This window comes from Aulonocara sp. 'chitande type north' Nkhata Bay, linkage group LG18 (assembly GCF_057382095.1).
Source record: "Aulonocara sp. 'chitande type north' Nkhata Bay isolate Kocher_YH1m ecotype deep benthic linkage group LG18, A_spYH_male_GT1.1, whole genome shotgun sequence".
NCBI lineage: Eukaryota > Metazoa > Chordata > Actinopteri > Cichliformes > Cichlidae > Aulonocara > Aulonocara sp. 'chitande type north' Nkhata Bay.
The window spans coordinates 34,880,172-34,894,515 of NC_141361.1; the positions used below are offsets into that span (position 1 = coordinate 34,880,172).

The window sequence follows — 14,344 nt, forward strand, 5'->3', positions numbered from 1 at the left end:
TCTCATCTGGATCCATAATATACATGCTAAATAAATGATATAAAACGTAATTATCTCTACGTAAAGTTCATTATTTATTATCCTAAAACAGTCATTCTCAAACTGCAGGCTCCCTCTAGTGGTACACAGGAAGTCTCTGAAAAATATTTAAGATTAAATAATTATACCATGTTCTGACTGAGGGATTTCTGAAAAATTAAAATGCACAGCTCGGCCACATACGCTTTTTTTTCCACTCGATAAAAGTTAACGTAAGGATTCCCGATGGTTAGGGACAAATGCAATCACATGGCAGGGTGCTGTAAACAGACCAAACTTCAGTCAGGAGAACAACTGAGATAATCCATCCACAATATGAGGTTAGTCATTAATATACTGCTGCATGGGCTGGGCTGTAGTTAGATCGTAAGGGTTTAAAAACTGGGCTTTAAAATGAATAGTGGTAATAAAATCTGAGAGAGGCCGACAGTGATCACTGCCTTTTTTTAGGGGCTTGTTCAGATTAAATAGAACAAGATACAAAGCATTAAAACATGTTAAAAACACAACAGCCTTAATAAACACAGTAGTTTGGACCCGGAAGCAGGGTTATACGTCATCACTTAAAGACCAGACATCCCACCTACAGTTGTTATTATTATCATTTGTCACATCCTGTTTATGACAATTAAAATGAATAACATTCATATAAGAAATAAAATTGTCTCATGTAAACTGGATATGGGTTTAAATAGGCCTATACTACTGTACTTTTATGTCGATCATAAGTTCCATAACTTTAAAAGCGATATATTTTATGAGGTGGTACTTGTTGTGAAAAGTTTGAGAATCACTGTCCTAAAATATTATTTATTTATTTATCATCCTCATTAGCAAAATATGCCAGCCTGACCTGGAACTGCCCCCTAAATTGGCCAACACCACCTCTCCCCCTGCAGCTCAGCGAAAAACACACCTCATGGCCACGAAAACAAACATTGTTAACTTTGCCTGTCAGTCGTTTTCATAATGTGGCTTTCAAGTACAGTCCAAAGTTCACGCTCCCAAGATATCAGCAGCTATATTGTTCCACTGTTTTCATCAGCTAGATTAAGTTGCTATGGTAATAACTATCACAGGTCTCGTGTGCTATTCCTTATGGACGTTTTTGCTACATCTTTGATATTTTAATTCATTGTTGCTGTTGGTTATTGCATTAAATGTTAACGTGGGTCTTCATGAATAAAGTTTTGCAGAGGTGCTGTCAGCTGAACTTCAGGGTGAAGACACAGTGGCACTGAAGCTGAAGAGTGAAAAACTGGTGTTGCAGTCACGCAGGGCTCCTCAGATCATTGCTATGATTCAGTCATTCATCCAGGAACTCATCAAGGTACTCTTTTTATAATCATAGTTCATTCCATGGTCTATAATTTTAAAGGTTTTCAGCTTATATTCACAGTCTCCTTGTCTTTAGAGCCTCTTTAATTTTAGTTCATCTCTCACTCCTCCCTTTAGGACTCAAACCATGTAGTTGCCCTGAAGAGTTTTGTAACAGATGACAAGAGTCTACTCAGCTTCAATAAGGGTGATATAATCAAACTGCTGCCAATGGAAGGGCTAGAGCCAGGTAAAGTCATGACTTGAATTGTAGTCATATGTTTATGTTAGTTACTAAGACAAATATTATTTTCATTGTTTCCAGTCTAATTAGATTTGTCTGTTTCACCAGGCTGGCGTTTTGGCAACAAGGGAGGACGTTCTGGTCTTTTTCCAGAAGACCTCACCAAGCCATCTGCAGCCCCAGACTACCACTGTCTCAATCTAAACCACAGAGATGAGAAGAGGAAAAGCATGAGGAAGACTCTCATCAACAAACACATGGGCAGCAGTAATTCAAAGCAGCCTGGAAGAGAGGCTTCACCCCACGGTTTGGTGCATGGATCTCTCCAGAGATCACAACAGAGCTCAATGCAGGGCTCAGTCCTCAACTTAGAGGTGAACTCACCGATGGCTGACTTTGCCATGAAGTACTTCAGGTAGGATAAAAGTATGCTAAGTATTATTGTGAACTATGCTGAAGTGGTTTGGGGTCATATAACATGGAAAGTATAACTTTGTTCCACCCTTCTTTGTTTATCGAAGACTGGGGACAACAGGTCTGCCAGCCAACGGAAGGAATTTTTCACAAGTGATTGAATACACAGAGGTAAGTGTTGCAGTCCCTCTGATGTCATATGACCACATGTTTTAGTGCGAAATTAGTTAGATCTAATGCTATAACCAATAGTTAATGCACACCTATAATAGATGCCTTCCTGCAGTAAAATATGCCTCTGAAAATAGAATAGAATAACTTTATTATCCACATCAATGGAAAATTGTCTTTCATTCACCAAGCCATGAACAAATTAGTCAAATCACTTTATATCATCGCACATTCATACATACACATACAAATACAACAGAACAAACACATCACAGCATGCCTGATTGGTCTTGGGACAAGGGCTGTACTGGGACAAAAAATCGGCCCGGGCATTTTGACTAGAGACGGGCCCACCAGGTATTATAGGAAAAACCATGAAGCCTTTGAATGAAAACAAACGCTGTTGTCACAGTGATGTACACTGTCTTGTTGGTATATATGTATCAGTCTAATAAACCTAAACCTACACCATCCTCCCTATTCTGGTATTCAAAACAGTACCCGAAAGTAGACTGCTTGGTCGAGTTAACCTCCTAAACCATCTAGAATACATGGTGAAAACCTGAAATTAAGACAGAGAAGACTAGAGGTGAGACATGATCATTACTGATGACAGATTTAGATATATTTTCATAAACCATTCATTTTCCACATCAATAAACAGCATGGCAGGGCAAAATATTTTTTCTAACATGGCAACCTTTAAAAAGTGAAAGGAGACAGAAAGACAGGTGAGAAAGAATAAAACTTAATTGACTTTTTGATGGCATTTTACACACAGTACTGGTGCAGTATCTAGAAAATGTGGGAAAATACTGGAATCATATACAGTACTTAGCTACTTCTGAAGAAATTATGATGGGACCCTAAAAAAAATTACTATGTACAATAATGGATTTCTATACATTTTACATCAGATGAAAACGTTTGTAGTAAGATTCAGATAATTATTTGTTAAAAGTGAGACATTTTAAATGAGAATAAGGAAGAAAAGTATTTCCTTGTGCCCCCCTTTCCCTGTTAATGCCCTACTTGGCCCCCTGGCAACACTTTGCTAGACCCGCCCCTGCACAGTTACCAGCTGGTAGCTACTTAAAAAAAGGATCCTGGTGTTATTTGTCTCTCAGAAACAGTTCATAACTTTCCTTCAACTGATTCATGTCACCTAAAAGGTAAACCTGTTTCTCCATCACCTGTTCAGCTCTGATGATCCAGTAAGGACATCTCCTGGTTTCATCTTCATGTTTCCCTCTCACCACATATCCAAACCGACATCATGACCAGCAGCTTTACAGCTGTGGCTCCAGCAAACATCAGCTGATACTAGAAAGTAATATTAAATAAATTCTAGCTGATCAAGCTTAAACGTGCTGCTGTTGTTTAGCGCGACATCTACTGGTTTCCTCTTTCTGGTGGACGATAAACAAACACGAGAGAAAAGCCAATCAGCTGATCACTGATTTAGTTTCATGATTGAAGTAGAAACAGGAGAGAGAGAGGAGAAGAGGCAGCTGTGCAGCAAAGACACAGAATAACTCCAGCTTTGTGTCTTTTTCATTGTAGCTGAAGTCCGGGACAAACCGTGTTCCTTTTCAGCTCAATACCAAACGCGCAATATTTTCTCTGAATACCAGACGATTCCGTTTTTACAGGACGGTTGGAAACTCTAATAACTAACCTTATAAATAAAATAAGATAAAACAAGTTCAACATCAATAATATCATAGCACCCGCCCAGCAGTATATAAAATCCGTCATGCTAGCTAGTACGCAGCACGAGTTATTGTAACTGACTGTAAAAAGTCAGCACAACGAAAATAAAATAAACTTGGTTCATATCTGACCCAGATAGACTGCAGGTCATAACTTCTTACCTGAAGTTCAGTTCACCGCCTCCGGTCTCTGCTCCTTCTGCCTTTCCGTCATCCACCTGCCAGCGTGTTGCGCCTGCTGGCCTCCACCACTTGCTAATGTTACTGAATCTGTAGAAGCTCCGCAATAGCCACCACCAAACAACTGAGTTATTTTTTCACATCTCCCTTCATCTGGCCAATCCACCACCTTTCAGTGTTTATACCGTTACGGGAAAAAATGGGAAAAAAACCCATCAGCCCATAAAAACGGAAAATCACCATCGGGCCCGATGGCCAGTCCAGCTATGCTTGGGACAAATGATTCCTTATAGGCTACATCTTTTTGCTAGCTAAAGGTGTCCTACAATGTCCAGATAAAGAGGGTGTTCACTAGGGCTGGGCCATATCATACCGTTCACGGTAATACCGGTATAATGTTGGGTAACGATAAGAAAATGAAATATGGCGATAGAATATGGGTAAAACGTGCATGCACAGTGCCTTTGTTTTCATACGCACATGGCGGAAAAAGCATGGTGGCAACAGAGAATGAGAAGGGTGAAAGCGGAGCGTTGAGTGAAACAGATGAACCAGAACTGGTTTGTAAAAATGCTGCAGCTTCACTGATGTGGAACTGGTTTAGCTTTCGTCCGTCAGATACACAACAAAGCACTTTTTTTGGTAGAGCATGCTAGCGGGCCGTCGTTATTACCGTGTTTTTTGGAAAATACGGCACACTTAAAATCAATCCTTTGATTTTCCTGAAAGTCGACAGCGCCCCTTATAATCCCGTGTGCCTTATGTATGAACTCTGGTTGTGTTTACTGACCTCGAAACGATTTTATGTACACGGCGCTCGAAAATCTGTCAAATGTTTTAGTACGACTTTGCTAAGCTACGAACCCGCACCGCTTGATGGATTGTCGAAGCATTAGGGCTTCGACAATCCGCGGAGTGATACGTACTCTGCTCTGTGTGTGTATAACTGTTTTTAAGTTTTGTGGATATTCTACATGGTTATGCTGAGGATATGTCGGCCAGTTTCCACTGGAAATGCCTTTTGGTTAAACTGTCAGCAAGGAATTTGCATTTGCACTGTTAAAGTTTTATATAACTTTAATGCACATAAAAAACAGCTGCTTGTTGAAGTGAAAATACATTTATGGTTTTTTGTTTTGTTTTTTTGCACAAATAAAGTTGTGGAGTTGTAAAGTGTTTGTCTAGTGTCAATTATATCATCAGTTATATCGTTATCGCAAATTTTCAGATGTATATCGTGATAAATATTTTTGGTCATATCGCCCTGCTCTAGTGTTCACAGTCAGCAATGATAGATCAGACTTTCCTCAAAACGGCCCAATGATAAAGCTATACAACAGTTCTGATAATCGCTTTGTTTTTGATGGCCACAGTCAGGTTGCTATACCAGACTGAAACTGAACATAAGGATCAAGTTTATCAGTCAAGGTTACATAGCCACAACGTTTTGGAAAGACTTTATCTCCAAAGCCTCTTAACATCCTAATAACAATCTCTGATTAACTTTCTCGCAAATAGAGTCAATATTAACCATGAAACTAAATGATGTATGTTCTCAAATATTTAAAGCTATTAATGATTTTCTTTCATTTAGAAATGCAATCTTTCTCTTACTGAGACAAACCTTGAGCTCTTTTGTCAGCCACAGCTTATTATTTGTGAACATAGTAAATTTTCTAGTTTGAATCACAGATTTCTCATGAAATTGTATATATGATGTAATGCATCAGTTAATTCATGTGGATCGTTAATTGTGTCAAAGAAGTTTGTTACTTCAAAACAGTGTCTTAATCTTCTGAAGGGAGGAGAAGTAATTGACACATAATTTTAACAAATAAAATAGATATGATCTAGAATCATCACACCTAGTTCTATCCAGAATCAACAAATTCTTTGGCGTTGTCCACTCCAAAGCCATCGATGGCTCTAACACTGAGGGATATTATAGAGACTTTGTGTGGATCAAATGAGTAACTCCCATGCTTTGGCAAAAATAACTGTTGAACATGATGAATTCAGACTGTATGGCATTTCCAAGATGTTTATTATACATATTTGAATCTAGTCAGTGTTAATGAAGCTTTGTGAAATAATAAAACTAAAAGCTAACTGTGATGTGTGTCTTTTTCACACAGACTCCCATCCAGGAATCTCTCATTCTCTATAATGACCCTGAAATCAAGGAGTTATCTATTCAGTGTTTCACAAGTGAGTGTACCCACAATAACACATGGTATTATACATTGAAACTTTTTTTCTGTTCTTTCTTCATCCACGCATTTGTCTGTCCTTTCAGACATGATGGAGTACATGGGAGACATGCCAATGAGGAAGAACAGCAGCCAGCCAGAGTGTCTGAGGCAGATTCTTCTGGTGAGTGCATATTCAAACAGTTTCTGTAAGTTGGGTGGACTTTTGTTTTAATAGTAATGACTCTCTCACTTCTGTTCAGCTAGGGAAGGAAAAGGAACTGCTGAGGGATGAAATATTCTGCCAGGTTATCAAGCAAACTACCAACAACCCAAAAAAGTAAGCCTATCAAAAGTAAAGAGTCTATTTAAAAGCCGTAAACTGCGATTGAACAGATTTGGGTTCTTAAAGAGATTTTAAATTTTTCAAATTTAACTTTTGTTTACAAATTGCACATTGACTGAGCTTGCATGAAGTTATGTGCTGTACTGTACTGTGCTCATTCATACCTGTTCAGGCAGATTGTCCAGCACTGCCCTTTCTGCCACTTTCTGTTTTACTTAAGTAACATTGAATGGTAGGTGATTAAAGACTTACCATGATTTTCAGTAATCACGTCTTATGCTTTACCTACACTTATAACTGATGAGCTTTGATAATAGCTTAAATAACTGTGTTACATTATGATACATTTATTAATAAGTTTATTCAATGCATGCAATTTACTGATGTTACTTGAAGTTACTTTAACTTCTAATGTTTCTTTTCAACTACCATAACACTAGCCAGTTATCATGTGCTGTATAACCCAGAAATCATCTTTTTAAGGTATTATTCTCAGGTATAAATAATATTATACATACTGAGTGTCACGGCGGTGGAACGGACTCAGGCGCAGACTGAGAAAGCACGGTTCAACAACTCTTTATTAATCACACTAGTGCGCTATATACACATGAAGGGGGGGTGGGGGGAAACACCAGGGTCCCGGGGATCAACAGGCTGGGGAGACACACTTCTTCGCACTCGCTCTGCTCCTCGTCCAAACAGTCTCCACACAAGCAGCTCACTCTCACTCACGGGGTCCAGGGGTCACAAAAGGGCTGATCCAGGTAAACGTATTTACACAGACGAGGGTAAGTCGAAGGCAAGCACGGGAACAGCAGAATCGCAAAGAAGCCAGGCGATACTAACAAGATTTACTCAATATTCCAGTGACGAGTAGCTCAGAGCCCCTGCCTTAAGAAGAGCCAGAGATCAACTGCAAATCACCCGTGATCAGCTGCAGGTGCGTGGGCCAAGGGCGGGAGCCCAATCTGAGCTCCGCCCAGGCAGACAGGTAGGAGAGAGAGAGAGAGAGAGAGAGAGAGAGAGCACAAGGCGAGGAGAGCAGAGAGAGAGTGAAACAACAAACACTTGTGGCCACACTGGGCTGGCCGGGGAGGCACAGGGACCATGACACTGAGCTTACATTATATTGCATCTTCTACTATTTCCTAAAACCGTGTTTTAAGATGGTAAATAATATATTTTTAAACTATTGATTGTGAATTATAGGATTGCAGTGCTAACTGTAGAATGGAATCAGATTTTGACAAAGATTAACCAGAAGTGTAGAACTTTAACAAGTTATCCAAAGCTTCAACTTCAACATTAGCACATTATTAGCAAAATAAAAGTCAACTTGAAGAACAACTGGATGCTTTCATTATGAGTCAGTTAGAAATCCAAAATATGAATTATTAGTCTTATTAGTCTCTTATTAGTCTTCCTCCAAGACAGCAACAAGATAGCACTTTGGGACTTGTTATTGGAGCCGACTAGAAAGACGGCTCTGATAAATACCACCGAAACACCAAGTTCATCAAAAAGGTTTAGACAAAAACATACGGAAAAATACAAAACAACGACACATCTTAAACAAGCTGTCTTGCTGTTAAGCAATATCACAGAAAACTATCCCCATTAAATAAAGATCAAAATGCACCTGCTGTTTCTTTTCCTGGAACAAATAACAAATATGGAAAGGCAAAAAAAAGTATTAGTAAGATAAGAGATTCTTTGTGAAATGTTGGATCTGAGAAAAGCTTAAACACTATAATTGTTGAAAACCATGCAGTGTTTAATTTTTTTATATAAATGTAAGTTCTGTTTATCTGCAATTGAATATTTAAAAAGAATATTGTTTCAGTCGAGAGGTGGTGTTTATTGTTTATTTGCTTTTCATTCTCAACTTATTAATTTGATGACAGCTTTGTATTTTCTTACATTAATGTCATGCTTAGATGTATTTTTATGCTTTGTGGGACAATTTGTCATTTTTCTTTCATAAGTAATATAAATAATAAAAGTAATTCAAATAGTAAAGCAGGAATACAAACAAAGTAAGAGACTTCGGTAATATTGCTGTTTTGAGGATTATATTATGATAAAATTCCTTATTAATTAATGATTTCTGCAGGCATAAAAGGAAAAATAACTTGCAATCCACATTCATAGAGAGATAAAGGAGGTTTTGTCTTTATCTTTTAGATGAAAATAAAGAAAGGTAAAGGCTTTAGGCAGTCTCTTGTACTTGTACTTGGGGCATGTACAGTTTCACACTACAGTTACATTACACCTCAATCTAAAGTGGGAAAAAAGTGCAGTGTCTCAGGCTCATCCCAACACAGCACTGACCTCACAAAGGTGAATGCCATGGCAGTTCACCTTATAGATACAGTAAGCCGAGGGAAATAATAAGTGCACATGCCTCCATCTTTTACATCTTCTACTTTTACATGTTTTGCAAGATTGTAATATATAAGAGCTAAAAAGAGAATAGTGCCTTTTTATTATTTTTTATTTATTTATTATTTCTTTTAATTGGCTCTTTAGCATCATCTTTAGTGTTTAAAAATCCCTTACAGATTCAGGATCATTCATGCTTCTCACTTCCACTAACCGCTACATATCTGCAATAATTACAGTGCACTATTTACAAAAAAATTCAACGTTGATTTTTCTTTCTTTGATGTATTCTTTGCAATTATTATCTGATCTTGAATCTGCAGATCCAGCTGTTCCTTAGGTTGGCAACTACTCAGTGTGGTGGCTGGCTTTTTCCCTTGCTCTGCTACACTGCAGCCTTATATCACACGCTACCTCGATGACATCTCTCAGGATTATGTGCACCCATACCATGGTAGAGGAAGTTGTTTTGATGAGGAAAAAACTTATATGTCAATTTAATGTTTCAATAGCTTCTTCACTAATATGATGTCCTCCTCAGAACTGGCATCTTTGAGTCATGATAACCTCCAGCGCTCTCTTCGCTTTGGTGGTCGCCGCAATATCCCCTCATATCCTGAGATAGAAGCAATACTGGCAAGTTGACTTACTCACTCAAACAATACAAAGTTCTGATTGATCTGGCCTCATCATATAATAATGAATATTTCAGACTTTGCTCTCAGACTATAGACTTATTTGTGATTCTGACACTTTGTAAAAGTAGAATAAGATGCAGAGCTTTCAGCTATCAGGGCCAGCTCGGGCTTTTGGGAGACAGATGCCTTCTTTTCTTTTCTTTTAAGATTAAGCTTTCATTATATGAAAACTGTTATTTAGACTTTGATTAGGTGAATCATCCATTATTTAGGCTACTATTCATTTAGAGTGCTGGGGGAGTGCTTTTTTTGGACACTCCCTTTTTTCACTCCCCATGTGTTTATGCTCCAATATTGCATGTCATTAACTTTTGCTTAGTCTCTCTATGTGTTTATATGTTTTGTTCCATTTGTCGTTCTTGTTCTCTCTATGTTCTTTTTTTGTTTTTTTCTTCTCTTTCCGTTGACACCCAATCCAGCCACAGTAGATGACTGTGCCTCCTTGATACTGGCTCTGCCAGAGGTCTCTCCCTGTTCTTGGTTGTAGGGTCCTGACCCAGCTAAAAAAGAAAAGCCTTAAATGAACTGAATGTAATTAATTCAGCAGATCTCATTTTGAGTTTGTTTTCATTTTCTTCAGGCTGGCAAAACTTCTATCTATATTCCTATCCACCTGCCAGGAGGAGTGGAATTTCCCATACAAATAAAAAACTTCAGTGTAAGATTTATTTATACATATTTATTTATCCATCAGTAAAACCATCTTTATATTATTAATTATTAATATTCTATGCTGTAATTGTTATTGCTTCACATAGGTCACTGAAGATGTGGTAATGGAGTTGTGTAAAGAAATGGGCATCACCCAACTCAAAGAAATCAAAGAGTTCTCCATCCTTGTCATTAGACAACAAGGTAAACCAGAATAATGACATCTCTGTCTGACACAGAAAAAAAAGTTCAACTCAAATTAAAGTACTGTGTCTTTAAAGCTATTATGTGCAAATATATCAAAACATCTGCAATCCTATTTCTAAAAGGTAATTTGTAAATCTTTGAAAAACTATACATAGCATATCACCTTCATGTATAAATATTTGTGCATGTATGTATAATATTAATAATATTAAAATTTGAAGAATTTTATTACAATTAAAAGAAGGGTAGAACAGGCTCACATTTACTACTGTTGCTTACTTTTTTTCATTATTAAAATAATGTTTCATAATGCTTGTTTGTTTTCACTATATTAGTACCCACATGGTGCTTTTACTGTAAAGTCATGGTTGCCTGAAATGAGAAATATTTTTCCTAAAAAAGGCATTGTCTTAACACCAAGGTATATAAAAAAAAAACCAATACAGTGCAGAACAACTGAACCAAACCATTTCCCAACAAAACAGCACAAGCACGGGATTCCTCACTACAGGGTTCAAGCATTCAAGTTTTTCTTTTATGTTGTCCCTTCAGTGTAGATGTTTGTGGATACTTAAGAAAAAGATGAACAGATTTTTGCCCCCTTCCTTACTCCTCTGCTCCCCACTTCTTAGATGGGATGGTGCGTCCCCTTCATTTTGAGGAGTACCTGTTTGACTTTCTGGTGGAGGACAACTCAAGCTCCTTGTTGCTGAGAAGAGTGATGTGGAGAATGCCTCTTTCTTTTATCAATGACCTTTATGTGGATTTCCACTACCAACAGGTAACATAATGACTTGAATGTAGCTTGAATAATCTTATTCTAATCTAACCATTACTGCTTGTGTGTGTTTGTGTGTAGCTTCTTGCAGACTATCTGAGCGGACAACTGATGCTTCCTCCTGTCACAGGAGGGTCATCAACAATCCAGCAGATAGCAATGCTGTCAGCCCTGCAGCATCTGGCTCTGGGCCTGCAGGACCAGCCCTCACTGTGAGTTACACAGTCACAATAATCAGTTTAAGAGTGGACTGTTTATAAAAGACTACCTTTAATCACCTGTTGTTGCCTCAAAGAGCTCCATCTTGTGTGTGTTTCTGCTTTCTTTAAAAATCTGACTAATTAACATATTTTTGTTTGGTTAAATTCAAAATATAAAAATACAAATAAAAAGTTGTTTTTCCTTTACAGAGGTGTGATACTTGATGATACTTAATTTATTTATTATTATTTTTTAGAACAGCCATCTGATAACACATAATTGGGTAAAAAAAAAGTTTTATATTTTACATTTTTCAGTGATTTGAACTATTGCAAATATCTCAAGAAATATCATGCAGTCATCACTTAAAATGGTCAAGACAGAAGGTGGGGTGCTACGTTAGCAATTGAGGCTAGCAAGTTATATTCATAACTTTATCGTGGCAAATTACAGACACAGAAGTAATATAGTCCGGGGGCAATGACACATATTTAGAGCCTCAAGTAGACAGTAGAGGAACTGCACTGTTTTCGTTTCCAAGTTCAATGCTGGCCACTTGATTTTGCCAGGGTTGTGCTGGTATCCATCAAAGGGTTTTATCCAGTTTTGATGACTAAATGAGTAGGTGTGTCCTGATTTGTATTGTAAGCACTGAATACAGTGTTCCCGGACAATAAAGAGAAACACTTTTGAAAAACTTTCTGGCAAATTTTATTCTTTGAAACATGTCACTAACATCATGTATGTAATGTTAGTAAATGTACAGTATGTATATACTGATTTGTGCATTTCTCTTTAAGGTCAGAAATAAAGGGGTACCTGCCTTCACAGACTGGGCTCCGTAACAAAGTGGAGGAGATCCTCACTTTCTGTCAGGGTCGGATTGCTGCCATGCAGTCCCTTAGCCCTCAACATGCCAAAGTACAATTCATTGGTAGGTAGTATCTCTTCTCTAGCTCATCTTTTCTCTTCCTCCTCTGTTGATAATATTTGTCTAAATTCTGTATTTTTCAGAGGTTCTGAGTTCTCTGCCCCTGTTTGGATCCAACACTTTCCTGGCTGAGAAGGTAAGCCAGCGTGGTTGTCCTTCTCCGTGTGTGGTCTGCATCAACCAGGAAGGAGTGCTGTTCCTACACTCCAAAACACAGGTGCTGGTCTTTTAAAGAGTGTCTCTTGCCTTCTGTTCTTCTTTTCTGAACTTGATGATTTTTTCATAGAGTTTAGTGGGTTTTTTTTCATTAAATAAGTCTAAGATCCAGTCTGAAGCATAATTTGTCCTGTGTCAAGCCACAAATCTCTCTGCTAATGCTAACCAAAAGGTGTATGATACATCATATCAGCTGTTTTGTTGTTATCTCTGTTTGATGCAGGAGCAAGTGTTTCGGATTCCTCTGACTGATGTTCAATTCATGCGCACCATTCACCCCAATAAAAAAGGCAAGGTGCCAGCCGTGGACATTGACTATGGCAATCCAGCTGCTCCCAAAAAAATCACCATTCGTCTCAAACAGGTAATGACTTTTTGATCTGTTTTTATTTCACTGTGTGTGTTCTGTATTTTTCTGGAACAAAAAGGCATTTTCCTCGTTTGGCATCTTGGTGTGTTCCACAGTCGTATTGTCCTGATACTTCTGCTGGTTTTTCATACTATTTGTTTTCCATAATTTGGCATTTCCAATTAATCTTTTATTCAATCAGTTGTTTTAACATTTGACCAAAGCATCCCTTAATACATTAAAAAAAACATCCATTCACTTTCACCAGTGTTATAAATCCTCTCCTTTAAAGACTTTTTCAATAAATGATTACTCACATGTCAAAATGCTTGTCAATGATTTTGTGCAGTGGGTTAACTTCTAATTTGGTGTCAGGGACACACATCACCAAAGAAGTTGTCAAAAGATTTTTGCATTCAAGTCTAATTTAATTTTTAAATATCTGTTTCAGGCTAAACAGTTGTGCCACACCCTTGCTCTATTAATGGAAGAGCTGATTCGACCAGCAATTTCCAGTTCCATTTCAAAGTAGATTCAGTAGATACAGAGAGAAAAGACAGGTTTTGTTCTTTTTATTGTTATTGTTGTTTTATTGTTGCTATTGTTGAAACAAACTGAGTAGAAACATGCAGAAATGATCCTGATATGTGTGCTGTGTTATATGAATGGAAACCTGCAACACGTAACACTCATTAAGGAGCATACTAAGTTAGAGACAGTAAAGTATTAGAATAAACGTAAGCCTTAAATTTGATCATAATCTGAACTATAAACTGTTGTTGGAATGCAAAGTTGATTAATTATTGGAATGAATGCTGATGTCATTTAAGTAAATTAGCATCATTAAAGATTTACATTACCTGCTTAATAAATCGTATGTGCATTTTTTTTCCTATCTTCTTTCACTAGTAGACTTCCATAAATGAAGTATAAATGATCACAGATGCAACCTGAAAGCTGTAATTCTGATCAAATTTACAACTCTGCAGTTAATCAAAGCAATAAATATTTTACTTTATGACAATTCACAAATGAGTACTCCATGACTGCACACCTACTGAGCTTTACTTAAGTATACATCAAGACAAGCTTTCTCAGTTATTCTTATTTCAATGTGATACGTATTTAGGAAGACATAATGTGGCTGGGCTCTCGCTTAGAGATGGGGTGAGGAGCTTGGTCATTCGGGAGGGACTCTGAGCAGAGGCGCTGCTCCTCCACATCAAAAGGAGCTAGATGAGGTGATCCAGGCATCTCCAAGTCAGACCAAGACCAACCCCAATTCCAGAAAAAAAGTAAAATATAAATAAAAACCG

The 14,344-nt window shown here is 37.7% G+C and overlaps 1 protein-coding gene across 1 annotated transcript in view; it reads left to right on the forward strand.

The window, feature by feature from the left end:
- The window catches only part of myo15b (myosin XVB), a 126,743-nt gene extending 112,843 nt beyond the window's left edge, over positions 1–13,900 (forward strand). Inside the window, exons 50-66 of the mRNA XM_086273304.1 lie at positions 1,228–1,369; positions 1,495–1,606; positions 1,709–2,015; positions 2,122–2,185; positions 6,213–6,285; positions 6,374–6,450; positions 6,530–6,606; positions 9,321–9,451; positions 9,539–9,633; positions 10,276–10,353; positions 10,454–10,550; positions 11,186–11,334; positions 11,413–11,543; positions 12,333–12,466; positions 12,547–12,680; positions 12,903–13,043; positions 13,480–13,900. Coding sequence (XP_086129430.1) covers positions 1,228–1,369; positions 1,495–1,606; positions 1,709–2,015; positions 2,122–2,185; positions 6,213–6,285; positions 6,374–6,450; positions 6,530–6,606; positions 9,321–9,451; positions 9,539–9,633; positions 10,276–10,353; positions 10,454–10,550; positions 11,186–11,334; positions 11,413–11,543; positions 12,333–12,466; positions 12,547–12,680; positions 12,903–13,043; positions 13,480–13,560 — 2,023 coding nt within the window. The 3' untranslated portion in view covers positions 13,561–13,900. The remainder of the gene's footprint in view (positions 1–1,227; positions 1,370–1,494; positions 1,607–1,708; positions 2,016–2,121; positions 2,186–6,212; positions 6,286–6,373; positions 6,451–6,529; positions 6,607–9,320; positions 9,452–9,538; positions 9,634–10,275; positions 10,354–10,453; positions 10,551–11,185; positions 11,335–11,412; positions 11,544–12,332; positions 12,467–12,546; positions 12,681–12,902; positions 13,044–13,479) is intronic.
- Positions 13,901–14,344: the final 444 nt, after the last annotated feature.